At 38.1% G+C, this 15,170-nt stretch overlaps 1 protein-coding gene across 1 annotated transcript in view; it reads left to right on the top strand.

Annotated features, from left to right (window-relative positions):
- The window catches only part of atp10b (ATPase phospholipid transporting 10B), a 69,918-nt gene extending 56,130 nt beyond the window's left edge, over positions 1 to 13,788 (top strand). Inside the window, exons 15-21 of the mRNA XM_062045874.1 lie at positions 3,915 to 3,991; positions 6,226 to 6,351; positions 6,439 to 6,639; positions 8,857 to 8,937; positions 9,007 to 9,111; positions 9,200 to 9,372; positions 12,885 to 13,788. Coding sequence (XP_061901858.1) covers positions 3,915 to 3,991; positions 6,226 to 6,351; positions 6,439 to 6,639; positions 8,857 to 8,937; positions 9,007 to 9,111; positions 9,200 to 9,372; positions 12,885 to 13,134 — 1,013 coding nt within the window. The 3' untranslated portion in view covers positions 13,135 to 13,788. The remainder of the gene's footprint in view (positions 1 to 3,914; positions 3,992 to 6,225; positions 6,352 to 6,438; positions 6,640 to 8,856; positions 8,938 to 9,006; positions 9,112 to 9,199; positions 9,373 to 12,884) is intronic.
- The last annotated feature ends 1,382 nt before the right edge of the window (positions 13,789 to 15,170 follow it).

The raw sequence follows: 15,170 nt of genomic DNA on the forward strand, positions 1-15,170 counted from the left end.
TTATTTATTTATATATGTATATTCCGCTCTACCCCGGTATTGAGCACTGTATAACGAATAAACCACAGAAACCTCGACTATAGATAGATATAATAATTGTACTAGTTTTTAGTAATTTTTTTTTACTAAAATCCAGTCTTTTTATCTTATTTTTTTTAGCTCTTTTTTGCAGTGAACATCCTAGTACGGTTTAAGTATAATTCAGTTTTAGATGGAAATTGGGTTTCGGATTTCATATAGTCTTGTTTTAAGTACGTTGATAATTCAGTCTCTGTGCTTTTTATTGCGTACAGGTGCAAAACATACCACCATGAAGCCAAATAAAGTTGAGTATACAAAAGTCAAAGTGAACAATAGCCTTGGAGTTCATGTTTACAGACTGTCCCTGAACGCACCACACTACTAGGGTTAGTCCAGCCCAGGGGTCACCAACGCGGTGTCCGCGGGCACCAGGTAGCCCGTAAGGACCAGATGAGTAGCCCGCTGGCCTGTTCTAAAAATAGCTCAAATAGCAGCACTTACCAGTGAGCTGCCTCTATTTTTTAAATTGTATTTATTTACTAGCAAGCTGGTCTCGCTTTGCCCGACATTTTTAATTCTAAGAAAGACAAAACTCAAATAGAATTTGAAAATCCAAGAAAATATTTTAAAGACTTGGTCTTCACTTGTTTAAATAAATTCATAATTTTTTTTACTTTGCTTCTTATAACTTTCAGAAAGACAATTTTAGAGAAAAAATACAACCTTCAAAATGATTTTAGGATTTTTAAACACATATACCTTTTAAATTCCTTCCTCTTCTTTCCTGACAATTTAAATCAATGTTCAAGTAAAAACCTTTTTTTTATTGTAAAGAATAATAAATACATTTTAATTTAATTCTTCATTTTAGCTTCTGTTTTTTCGACGAAGAATATTTGTGAAATATTTCTTCAAACTTATTATGATTAAAATTCAAAAAAAAAATTCTGGCAAATCTAGAAAATCTGTAGAATCAAATTTAAATCTTATTTAAAAGTCTTTTGAATTTCTTTTAAAATGTTTGTTCTGGAAAATCTAGAAGAAATAATGATTTGTCTTTGTTAGAAATATAGCTTGGTCCAATTTGTTATATATTCTAACAAAGTGTAGATTGGATTTTAACCTATTTAAAACATGTCATCAAAATTCTAAAATTAATCTTAATAAAAAAAAATTACTAATGATGTTCCATAAATTCTTTTTTTAATTTTTTTCAAAAAGATTCAAATTAGCTAGTTTTTCTCTTCTTTTTTTCGGTTGAATTTTGAATTTTAAAGAGTCGAAATTGAAGATAAACTATGTTTCAAAATTTAATTGTTATTTTTTTTCGTGTTTTCTCCTCTTTTAAACTGTTCAATTAAGTGTAAATATCTTTAATTATTAATAATATCATAGAGTTAAAAGGTAAATTGAGCAAATTGGCTATTTCTGGCAATTTATTTAAGTGTGTATCAAACTGGTAGCCCTTCGCATTAATCAGTACCCAAGAAGTAGCTCTTGCTTTCAAAAAGGTTGGTGACCCCTGGTCCAGCCAAACAATTAAGGGTAGTATGGCGCTTCCCGGCCATTATGTAGTTTTGTAGAGCCTGGTCTTGCACTGACACCCTGATGGCCAAAATGGAATTTGCTTGTGATAAGACAGCTACAAGCGCTGCTGGAGGTCCGCCACTTTAAATGGACCCGGCGCGCTTAGATTGCCTCAAAGATTAGTTCCACCTTGTATTCCCTGCTATTTTGAATGAAGAAGGCCGAAAAGAACGTGTACGACGTAAGTCTGCGTCGTCACGACAGTGTGACTGGTTGTGCAGTAAAAGCTCTTTCGTGCATGTGTCTTAGTGCATCAGTTGATGTAAACAAAATCGTGTGACCAGACAACCGTTTTCTGTGCGTTCTTGGATATAATAGGAGTGCCAGCACTTTGATGAAGATGGTGAGAAACACCATAAAATTGAAGAGAGAAGTTGTAGCACAGTACTCCCCCGCTATTTTTGTGTGTCTAGTATGGATGAATTTGAAATACATAATTTTAGCAAATAAAATGTTTCGGTTTGCATACAAATTGGTTTCCAACGGAACCGTATAAAATATATATATATATAACAAAAAACAAGGTGCCACTATATTTACTATTTCCTATAATTAATAATATGCACAATTGAGACTAGGGCTGCAACTAACAACTAATTTGATAATCGATTAATCCGTCGATTATTACTTCGATTGATCTATTAATATTCGGCTAAAAGAGACGAACTACATTTCTATCCTTTCCAGTATTTTATTGAAAAAAAATAGCATACTGGCACCATACTTATTTTGATTATTGTTTCTCAGCTGTTTGTAAATGTTGCCGTTTATAAATAAAGGTTTATAAAAAATTAAAATTAAAATGTAGCCTCTAGCATAGACCAGGGGTGTCCAAAGTGCGGCCCGGGGGCCATTTGCGGCCCGCAGCTAATTGTTTACCGGCCCGCCACACATTCTGGAAATACTATTGTAAAAATAAAAAAGAACATTCAAAAAAGTGGAATGAGGTGAAATCTAACGAGAAAAAGTTGCAATGTTGACACAAACGCTGCCATGCAGGCTGTTTTTTTTTCTTTTGTCTTTCTTTATTTTTCTTTTTTTGCCATTGCTCAAAAAAAACAAATAATGACAAAAAATCCATGTTATAATGAATTATTTTCAGGGCTCCACTTACTTCAAATATTTCACTTTAAAATGTTTTATGTGGTAAATATTGCATACATTGTGTAGTAGCCATATAAAAACATTAAAGTTTTCTTTGACAAAAGCACATAAAACAAACAAAATAATAGTTCCAGCATAAAATCGACAGATATATCTGAAGTTGAGCTCATAACTTAAGTGTTGAAAGTAAAAGAAAAACCTAATAAAAATGTATCACTTTATGAGTGGGGCACCTTTTGGATCCCAAATATATTTAGTGATTTTTTATTTATCTTTTCATTGTGATTACTCAAAAATATGAAATAGTTAAAATCAATGGTGTCCTGCATTATTGATCTTTTAGGGCTCTAATTACTAAATACTGCATATTTCAGTTTTACTATAAAAAAAAACTAAGTTGTTTTTGACAGAAAAGCCATAAAACATTTTTTTAAATTTGTATTACTTTATATCAACTTGAAGTTGGTATAGAGATTTACTGTAAGCGTTAAATAATTTAAAAAAAATAATAATCTGACTTATTTTTAACATTTTAATGACTGAGACCCTTTATGGTCCCCGGGACCCCTAAAGGTAAAATAAATTTTAAAAAATGCATATATTTTGTTATGGTTTGAAAATGAAAAATATCAAAATGGCCCCCACATGCTTTAACTTTTCCGTGTGCGGCCCTCAGTGGAAAAAGTTTGGACACCCCTGGCATAGATCTAACAAATCGATGACTAAATTAATCGCCAACTATTTTTATAATCGATTTTAATCGATTAGTTGTTGCAGCCCTAATTAAGACACACCTCTTAATCCATTAATTAATTAACTATGGACTGGCTAGACCTCTTAGTCCCCCCCTTAATCATTCTGCATTCTACCAAGATATTTGGACAATGTTATGCTCACACATTTGTGTAACGATTTGACCCCAGTGCACAAAGCCTGACCTCAACACCATTGGGCAACTTTGGAATGAACGCGATTGAACTAGAACACAGAGATTGTGAGACAATTGCAATGACCTCTTACCTTTTTGGTTGTTGTTGTTAAAAAAACAAATGTCCGAAAGCATGGACAAACGTTTTCCAATTTAGTGGTCCCACTACTTTTGTCGGTTTTGTAATGAAAACGAATGAATTTGGAAAGAGTCGATGGATATATCGGCGATATTTACAAAACCTCAACTGACAACTTCCAACATGTGACTTCAGGTGATGGAGCCAATGATGTTAACATGATCCAAGCAGCCGATATCGGGATCGGCATATCCGGTCAGGAAGGAATGCAGGTACGAAGAAACAACATGTTTTGCTTCTCCTTTAACCCTGTAAGACCCAAATATAGAAAAACCTAAATAAAAAAAAAATGTGATCTTTCATATGTTGTTGTAGGAGGCATTTGATGCAGAAATTGAAGAGTTAAAAAAAATGTTTATGTATGTTTTTAGAGAAATGTTGTAATATTGCAACATTGGGCTTTGATGGGAGCAGAATTTCGGTATTTGTACTCACGTTGTCTAAACAACTAAGGGTTCATTTGCAGGGTTGATTGCTTACTTAGCCCCATAACGGTATATACCATTAATAATAATCACACATTAGTTATATTTTTATGAAGTCATTTATTACAAATATGAAACAAGATAAAACTCTTAAAAAACGCTTTTCCCCCCTCTTTTTTTGTTTTCATGACATTGGTCATGAAGACTTTCATTGGTGGTGAAAGTCCTAAAAACAGTCCCTGTCATCTGTAAAACGTCTGTAGAATGTATACTATCCATGTATAGAGAAAATACTTCAGCCAGTGATATGGTGGAGGGAATACAACCTGTTTGAGCCCACTGCAACAAGCCAGCTATTTGACTACCACATTCCCCCAGTGTTGTATAATTGCAACAATTATATAACAAGCTCTAAATTAAATTTGATGCATCTGTTCCACAATAACTACATATGTACATGCTCTAGACCAGGGGTGTCCAAAGTGCTGCCCGGGGGCCATTTGCGGCCCGCAGCTAATAGTTTACTGGCCCGCCACACGTTCTGGAAATGCTATTGCAAAAATTTAAAAAAAACATTAAAAAAAGTGGAATGAGGTGAAATCTGACTAGAAAAAGTTGCAATGTTGACACAAAGCTGCCATGCAGGCTGGGTTTTTTTCTTTATTTTTCTTTTTTGCCATTTCTCAAAAAAAAAGAAAAAAATAACTCAATGTTATAATGAATTATTGACCTATTCAAGGCTCCAATTATTTCAAATATTTAACTTTAAAATGTTTTATGTGGAAAATATTGTGTGGTTGCCATACAAAAACATCAATGTTTTATTTGACAAAAGAGCATAAAACAAACAAAATAATAGTTCAAACGTAAAATCGACAGATATATCGGAAGTTGATCTCGTAACTTAAGTGTTGAAAGTAAAAAAAAAACGTAATGAAAATGTATCACTATGAATGGGACACCTTTTGGGTCCCAAATATATTTAATGGGATTTTATTTATTTATTTATTTATTTATTTATTTATTATTTTATTTTATTTGTCTTTTCACTGTGATTACTCAAAAATAATAATGAATCGTGTCCTGCATTATTGAGCTTTTTAAGGCTCTAATTACTTCACATCAAACATTGCTTTTTGAATGTTTTGGGCAGTGGGGGAAATACTGCACATTTCAGTTTTATTATGAAAAACAAAGTTGTCTTTGACAGAAAAGGCATAAAACCTTTTTGTTTTTTTTAACTTTATTTCAACCTGAAGTTGATATACTGTAGAGATTTACTGTAAGCGTTAAAAAAAAAATATATATATATATATACATATATATATATAATAATTCGACTTGTTTTTTTTACATTTTAATGACTTAGACCCTTTATGGTCCCCGGGAGCCCTAAAGGTAAAAAAAAACAAAATCCATATATTTTGTTATGGTTTGAAAATGAAAAATATCAAAATGGCGCCCGCATGCTTTAATTTGTGCGGCCCTCAGTGGAAAAAGTTTGGACACTCCTGCTCTAGACATTGTAATAACAACCAAAAAAAATATAAAAGACATTTTAATTACTTGAATCTGATGAATCCAGTCCAATGAAACAAATAGATTTTGTTCGAAGGAAACCTTGAGAGGTTGTGTGAGTTCATGGCCAGAAGGCGTGACTTATAAACAAATGTACGATCCAATAGCCTTGTGAGACTGAACAATAGGACCCAATGACTATGTAAATGTGGTAAAAAATATATATAACAGATTGTTTTTTACGATGGTTAAAGGTAACGTTGTAATTTTACAACAAGGGGTGTTACAGGGTTAAGCTTAAACCCTTTCGGCACTTCAAGTTTTTAATTTGTTTTGTCAAAATAAGAGGGCAAGACTCAGAGAGACAGAAACTGAATTTACATGGAAATCGACTTTGTCATAGTGTTATTAACTTGTGGTCCGTCTTTTGTGTTCATGTGTATCTGTAATAATATGTTTGATTCAAGAATTACAAAGGTGTTATTCTGCTTTGTCATCCGCAGGCAGTCATGGCAAGTGATTTTGCAATATCTCGCTTCAAACACCTGAAAAAGCTCCTGCTGGTTCATGGACACTGGTGCTACACTCGCCTGGCCAACATGATCATTTACTTCTTCTTTAAAAATTTGGTGCGGTCACACATGAATAGAGCTTTGTTGTGCTTATCACCAGCATGTACCCATACCAACTTTTGCTTAATGTCACCCATCTCTCAGGCCAATGTCAACATTCTCTTCTGGTATCAGTTCTACTGTGGTTTCACAGCGGCCACCATGACAGACTACTGGCTGCTGATTTTCTTCAACCTCTTCTTCACCTCAGTACCCCCCATCATGTTTGGGATCATGGACAGAGATGTTTCGGCAGAGGTGCTGCTCGGTGTCCCTGAGTTGTACAGAACTGGACAAGGTGCTGGGGTAAGGCGGTTTGTCAATTCATTATTTTGGAGTACCGTATTTTTTGGATTATTAGTCAGTTTTTTTCATAGTTTGGCCGTGGGTGCGACATATTATCAAATAATATTATTTATCTCATTTGCGTAAGAGACGAAGCAAATGGCAGCAATCGTCACTCACACGTCAACCAATAAGAATTCAGCGGGGGAGGGTCATGGCAGAAGTGCATTGTGGGTCATGGAATGCTAACTGCTATGTGCTACTCTAGTCTCTTACGTGAATGAGCTAAATAATATTATTTGATATTTTACGGTAATGTGTTAATAATTTCACACATAAGTCGCTCCTGAGTATAAGTCGCACCCCCGGCCAAACTATGAAAAAAACTGCGACTTATAGTCCGAAAAATACGGTACTACTGATCTAGGTACTACTGACTAGTTTAACTTAATAAACTACAGCTCTCGATTTCAGTCTACGTTCCTACGAGCTTTGGGTAATGACCGAAAGGATGAGATCGCAAATACATGCGGCAGAAATGAGTTTCCTCTGTAATAAAATGGGTCCTGAAATAGGAGGGGTGTGCAGCACTCACTAAACTTTTTAAATACCGTATTTTTCGGACTACAAGTCGCTCCGGAGTATAAATCGCACCGGCCGAAAATGCACAATTAAGAAGGAAAACAAACATATATAAGTCGCACTGGAGTGTAAGTCACATTTTTGGGGGAAATGTATTTGATAAAACCCAACACCAAGAATAGACATTTGAAAGGATTTTGTTATGATTTGAAAATGAAAACTATCAAAATGGCCCCCGCAGGCTTTAATTTTTCCGTATGCGGCCCTCAGTAGAAAAAGTTTGGACACCCCTGATCTAATGGATGCATAGGTGCGCCTTATAATCCGGTGCGCCTTATATATGAACACAGTTTTGAAATATGCCATTCATTGAAGGTGCGCCTTATAATCCGGTGCGCCTTATAGTGCGGAAAATACGGTATATGATTTCCTTTTCGGTGCCATTTTTGTTCAGTCCTTCTCAGTTTTTATAAGTTACCGCCAATGTTGATGTGATCCATTTTAATAGCTCCGGCAGTAGCGTATACAGACGTATAAGATTTCATGGGATTTAGCGATTAGGAGTGACAGATTGTTTGGTAAACGTATAGCATGTTCTATATGTTATAGTTATTTGAATGACTCTTACCATAATATGTTACGTTAACATACCAGGCACGTTCTCAGTTGGTTATTTATGCCTCATATAACGTACACTTATTCAGCCTGTTGTTCACTATTCTTTATTTATTTTAAATTGCCTTTCAAATGTCTATTCTTGGTGTTGGCTTTTATCAAATACATTTCCCCAAAAAATCCGACTTATACTGCAGTGCGACTTATATATGTTTTTTTCCTTCTTTATTATGCATTTTCGGCCGGTGCGACTTATAATCCGGAGCGACTTACACTATCGTTCAAAAGTTTGGGGTCACATTGAAATGTCCTTATTTTTGAAGGAAAAGCACTTTAAACTAGTCTTAACTTTAAAGAAATACACTCTATACATTGCTAATGTGGTAAATGACTATTCTAGCTGCAAATGTCTGGTTTTTGGTGCAATATCTACATAGGTGTATAGAGGCCCATTTCCAGCAACTATCACTCCAGTGTTCTAATGGTACAATGTGTTTGCTCATTGGCTCAGAAGGCTAATTGATGATTAGAAAACCCTTGTGCAATCATGTTAACACATCTGAAAACAGTTTAGCTCGTTACAGGAGCTACAAAACTGACCTTCCTTTGAGCAGATTGAGTTTCTGGAGCATCACATTTGTGGGGTCGATTAAACGCTCAAAATGGCCAGAAAAAGAGAACTTTCATCTGAAACTCGACAGTCTATTCTTGTTCTTAGAAATGAAGGCTATTCCACAAAATTGTTTGGGTGACCCCAAACTTTTGAACGGTAGTGTATACTCCGAAAAATACGGTACCTAAACTTCCGAGAGTTTAGGTACTACTAAATATCCAAATGTCCTTTCCACAGCTGTGTCCCTTAAGAATATATACATTAATAAAATATGTTGCTGAAATGCAAGGGATGTACTCACTTTAGTTATACTGAGATTCCAAAGTCCAAGTAAAAGCAGAGCATAAAACAATTCAAATTGCCTCTGTTCCATGATACAGTTGATATTCAATTATGTGTGTTATATACTTTGTGCGTTACCATTTTAGGTGTATCGATTTTCCACCTTCTGGATTAACATGCTTGATGGCTTCTATCAGAGTTTCATTTGCTTCTTCATTCCATACTTGGTAAGAATGTTTGGAGGTGGATTCTGCAGTTGCACATCAGTCTACATTCTAACTTGTGGTTTTCTTTAGACTTACCAGGGTTCGGACATTGACGTGTTTACCTTTGGAACTCCTTTGGCCGCGGTCTCCTTGTTTACCATCCTCCTGCATCTCTCGATAGAGATCAAAGCCTGGGTGACTACAAATCATTTTGATGCATTTTTCTGACAAAGGAAATATGGAACTATACGTGTTATGGCTCTGCTTTTTTTGTGGCTTGTAGACATTTGTTCACTGGATCACCATGCTGGGCAGTGTTGCGGTCTACCTCATCATGACGCTGCTGTACAGCTCTTGTGTTACTTGCAACTCGTACTGGACCCTGCAGAATCAAATGATAGACCCTGTTTTCTACCTTGTCTGCATCCTCACCGCTGTGGTGGCCCTGCTGCCCAGGTATCTTTTTGATCGTCCTCCCTATCTGCTTCTCATTGTGACTAATCAATGCGGCGGTAACTTGGGTTTTGTACGCCCCACTTTGTGGTATGAACTTACTTGCCAACCCTCCCGATTTTCCCGGGAGACTCCCGAATTTCAGTGCCCCTCCCGAAAATCTCCCGGGGCAACCATTCTCCCGAATTTCTCCCGATTTCCACCCGGACAACCACATTGGTGGCGTGCCTTAAAGACACTGCCTTTAACGTCGTCTCTCACCTGAAACTTTCACCCCTTAACAGCCGCATGCTTTCCAGGCGTCCGCTTTTCCTCCATTTAACAGCGTACCGGCCCAGTCACATAATAATGTAGCGTTGGAAGGGTTTAAAGGCCTACTGAAATGAATTTTTTTTATTTAAACGGGTATAGCAGATCCATTCTATGTGTCATACTTGATCATTTCGCGATATTGCCATATTTTTGCTGAAAGGATTTAGTAGAGAAAATCGACGATAAAGTTCGCAACTTTTGCTCGCTGATGAAAAAAGCCTTGCCTGTACCGGAAGTAGCGTGACGTCACAGGAGGTAATATTCTCACAATTTTCCTTTGTTTACAATGGAGTGAGAGACATTTGGAGCGACAAAGCGACGATTACCCCATTAATTTGAGCGAGGATGAAAGATTCGTGGATGAGGAACGTTAGAGTGAAGAACTAGAGGCAGTGCAGGACGTATCTTTTTTCGCTCTGACCGTAACTTAGGTACAAGCTGGCTCATTGGATTCCACACTCTCTCCTTTTTCTATTGTGGATCACAGATTTGTATTTTAAACCACCTCGGATACTATATCCTCTTGAAAATGAGAGTCGAGCACGCGAAATGGACATTCAAAGTGACTTTTATCTCCACGACAATACATCGGTGACACACTTAGCTACTGAGCTAACGTGATAGCATCGTTCTCAAATGCAGATAGAAACAAAATACATAAATCCCTGACTGGAAGGATAGACAGAAGATCAACAATACTATTAAACCATGTACATGTAACTACACGGTTAATAATTATCAGCCTGGTAATGCTTAACAATGCTGTTGCTAACGACGCTAAGGCTAATTTAGCAACTTAGCAACCGGACCTCACAGAGCTATGATAAAAACATTAGCGCTCCACCTACGCCAGCCAGCCCTCATCTGCTCATCAACAGCCGTGCTCACCTGCGTTCCAGCGATCGACGGCGCGACGAAGGACTTCATCCGTGGGTTTGGCGGCTAGCATCGGCTAGGCGTCTGCTAAGTAAGTAGTCCTTGTTGTGTTGCTCCAGCCACCCGCTAATACACCGATCGATCCCACCTACAGCGTTCTTCTTTGCAGCCTCCATTGTTCATTAAACAAATTGCAAAAGATTCACCAACACAGATGTCCAGAATACTGTGGAATTATGAAATGAAAACAGAGCTTGTTGTATAGAATTCTCCGGGCTCCGAATACTTCCCTTGTCCTCGTGACGTCACACGCATACGTCAGCATAATAAAACGTTTTTAACCGGAAGTGTGGCGGGAAATTTAAAATGTCACTTTATAAGTTAACACGGCCGTATTGGCATGTGTTGCAATGTTAAGATTTCATCATTGATATATAAACTATCAGACTGCGTGGTCGGTAGTAGTGGCTTTCAGTAGGCCTTTAACAATGGTCTTTACCCGAAGATGTCAAGAAATGCTGACACGTTGTGAGATCTTTTAACTGGTGTAATGATAACGCAAGGCATACTTGGTCAACAGCCATACAGGTCACACTGAGGGTGGCCCTATAAACAACTTTAACACTGTTAGAAATATACGCCACACTGTGAATCCCCACCAAACAAGAATGACAAACACATTTCGGGAGAACATCCGCACCGTAACACAACATAAACACATAGAACCCCTGAGCCCGACTCACCGAACCCCTAGGGTTCGATCGAACCCAGGTTAAGAACCACTGGACTAGAGTATAAAACATGTTTCCAGTTATTTCACCTTTTTTGTTAAGTACATAACTCCACATGTGTTCATTCATAGTTTAGGTGCCTTCAGTGACAATCTACAATGTAAATAGTCATGAAAATAAAGAAAATGCATTGAATGAGAAAGTGTGTCCAAACTTTTGGCCTGTACTGTATGTTACATGCGGCCCTCTGAGGGCAGCCATAATTGTGATGGGGCCCTCAATATAAACCAGTTTGACTCTCCTGCTCTTTTGGATATCTATCGGCTGGTTAACAAAATAGTCGATTAACTATTGTATATAAAACAATACTTGATAAAAACAAAGGTGCTTTTTCACTGTAATTTTGCTTTCTACTTTTTAGTACCGTATCTTTCAGACTATAAGTCGCAGTTTTTTTCATAGATTGGCCGGGGGTGCGACTTATATTCAGGAGCGACTTATGTGTGAAATTATTAACACGTTAGCGTAAAATATCAAATAATATTATTTATCTCATTCACGTAAGAGACTAGACGTATAAGATTTCATGGGATTTAGCGATTAGGAGTGACAGATTGTTTGGTAAACGTATAGCATGTTCTATATGTTATAGTTATTTGAATGACTCTTACCATAATATGTTACGTTAACATACCAGGCACGTTCTCAGTTGGTTATTTATGCCTCATATAACGTACACTTATTCAGCCTGTTGTTCACTATTCTTTATTTATTTTAAATTGCCTTTCAAATGTCTATTCTTGGTGTTCAATCAATCAATCAATCAATGTTTATTTATATAGCCCTAAATCACAAGTGTCTCAAAGGGCTGCACAAGCCACAATGACATCCTCGGTACAGAGCCCACATACGGGCAAGGAAAAACTCACCCCAGTGGGACGTCGATGTGAATGACTACGAGAAACCTTGGAGAGGACCGCATATGTGGGTAACCCCCCCCCCTCTAGGGGAGACCGAAAGCAATGGATGTCAAGTGGGTCTGACATAATATTGTGAAAGTCCAGTCCATAGTGGATCCAACACATCAGCGAGAGTCCAGTCCATAGTGGGGCCAGCAGGAAACCGTCCCGAGCGGAGACGGGTCAGCAGCTCAGAGATGTCCCCAACCGATGCACAGGCTAGCGGTCCACCCGGGGTCCCGACTCTGGACGACAAGTGTTGGGTTTTATCAAATACATTTCCCCAAAAAATGCGACTTATACTCCAGTGCGACTTATATATGTTTTTTTCCTTCTTTATTATGCATTTTCGGCCGGTGCGACTTATACTCCGAAAAATACGGTATTTTGAAACTCCTCCTCTCAGTTTCATTTATGATTCCGCATTTTGTGCATCATTTCATAGAATGCGCTGCTGTGTTGGTAAAGATGTACCAGGTGCAAAGATAACAGTGAAGTTCCGGGATGCTCCACAGCTTCCTTGTGCTCGTTGATGCCTCTCAAAGAGCAGATATTTAGAAGGAATGCCCTGATTTACATCAAAGTGCCGCATATTTTCCACTGGCCTACTTTCTCACTACTGCGCTCTCTCCCCCAGGTATGTGTTTCACGTGATGAGGAACTCTATCGCCCCCACCCCGATTGTGCAAGCCAGGCATCTGGACCAACTGGATCCCTCCACCAGAGACGAGTGGATCAAAGAGTGGAGGGGCTTCAGGGGCGGAGGGGCGGTCAAAGCCTCCAAACTGTCCACGCCGCCTTCGCCCGTCCTGGACACGACTCCCCAGTCCCCGACCGACTCAGATTTTTTAGGACATGAAATCACACTTGAATCCATGCACATGTGACAAGCGACTGCACCGATTATACAATGAAGATAATTTATTCCGAACATGGTTTACACTCGGAAGTGGCTCATCGGGGGACGAAGCGACTGGCCTGCTTTTCGCGTCATCAGCAGGTAGAGAAACACTTATTCAGTCTCACATGTGAAATATCATTGATTGACCAAAGAAAGCTTGTTCAACCGTTCTCCTTTATTCGTAAGCTGTCACAGTGAACACATAAGCCTGTTACTGTACATTCCTGATGGGATTTCAGGGCACAAATTCTAACAGTGGGAATTCTGTGAACGACACTGCCTGTATGATGGAATGAATAGGCCGGTCCTGCCACTACTCTCCTAATGTTTTAAACATTTTGTGTGACGGTAACAACTGTTGTGCTCTCTGGAATGTGAGTGTTAAACTCTTCGAATGCAGTTAAGAAAAGGTTCGCTTTCTTACCACATGAAAGGGATTATGGAAATTCAATGCTTTAGCTCAATCTTCTTGTAAAAAAAAAAAAAAAAAAAAGGAGGGGGAGTTGATTTATCATTGGCATACTTCATTATATAGCAGCAGTGCTAGTTATATAATGTCCCACAAGCTGCTGTTTGTTCACTGCTGCGCTCTAGTGGTGGATGTGAGCAACTGCAGAAACGTGAAGAAAATATTAGATAATGTTGCTGGTCAAGAAAGGCCATATAGGAAGGCCTGAAATCTATTGGAAACATTTAGAAATACAGAGTGGGCCAAAATGTAAAACTGAACAAAGCCGCGGGCCAAGGTTGAACAAATTAACCTTTTAATATAAATGATAAATAATGATAAATGGGTTATACTTGTATAGCGCTTTTCTACCTTCAAGGTACTCAAAGCGCTTTGACGGTATTTCCACATTCACCCATTCACACACACTGATGGCGGGAGCTGCCATGCAAGGCGCTAACCAGCAGCCATCAGGAGCAAGGGTGAAGTGTCTTGCCCAAGGACACAACGGACGTGACTAGGATGGTAGAAGGTGGGGATTGAACCCCAGTAACCAGCAACCCTCCGATTGCTGGCACGGCCACTCTACCAACTTCGCCACGCCGCCCAAACAAGGGACCCAAACAAGTTTTGCATTGAATATTGAACAAGCAAGGCTTATATAACTTTATAGTGACATGCAAACCGAGTTTCAAATAATAATAATAATAATAATAATAAAATATCAATGGCATATCAAATACAATTTAAATAAAAATTGAATGCCTCTTTTCTATTTGCAGCCTTCTGAGGTAAATATCAACATTAACTTTTTCCACAGGCTAATAACCAAACAACCAAAAACAGCAAAACCGGCATACAGTGGAGCCCTACCGAACAACTAGATGACCTAGACTTTGCAGACGATCTAGCTCTCCTGGCTCACACTCACCAACAGATGCAGGACAAATCACAAAAACTACAAAGAACTGCTGCATTTCTTGGGCTTAAGATCAATTCACAAAAAACAAAGGTCATGCGTATCAATAACAAGAACAATACACCAATAACAATGGACCATAATCAATTAGAGGAGGTAGTCAGTCTTACATACTTGGGGAGCATAATCAGTGTAGATGGAGGGGCAGATGAAGATGTCAAATCCAGAATAGGGAAAGCAAGAACATCATTCAACATACTAAACAAAATATGGAGAGCAAAAAACATTTCTCTCAAAACCAAACTGAAAATATTTAACTCAAATGTCAAATCCATCCTGCTGTACGGATCAGAAATATGGAAAACCACCAATAGCATACTTAATAAACTACAGACATTCGTAAACCGTTGCCTCCGTCGGGTCCTAGGAGTCTACTGGCCAGACACCATCACCAATGCCAACCTGTGGGAACTCACTAAACAAGAACCAGTGGAACTGCAAATCAGGAGAAGGAAGTGGAGCTGGATAGGCCACACACTCAGAAAACCAAATAAATCAATCACCAAACAGGCACTAACATGGAACCCACAGGGAAAAAGAAACAGAGGGAGACCAAGAACAACCTGGAGAAAAAGCACGGAACAGGAGATGAGGG

Source organism: Entelurus aequoreus, linkage group LG04 (genome assembly GCF_033978785.1).
Source record: "Entelurus aequoreus isolate RoL-2023_Sb linkage group LG04, RoL_Eaeq_v1.1, whole genome shotgun sequence".
NCBI lineage: Eukaryota > Metazoa > Chordata > Actinopteri > Syngnathiformes > Syngnathidae > Entelurus > Entelurus aequoreus.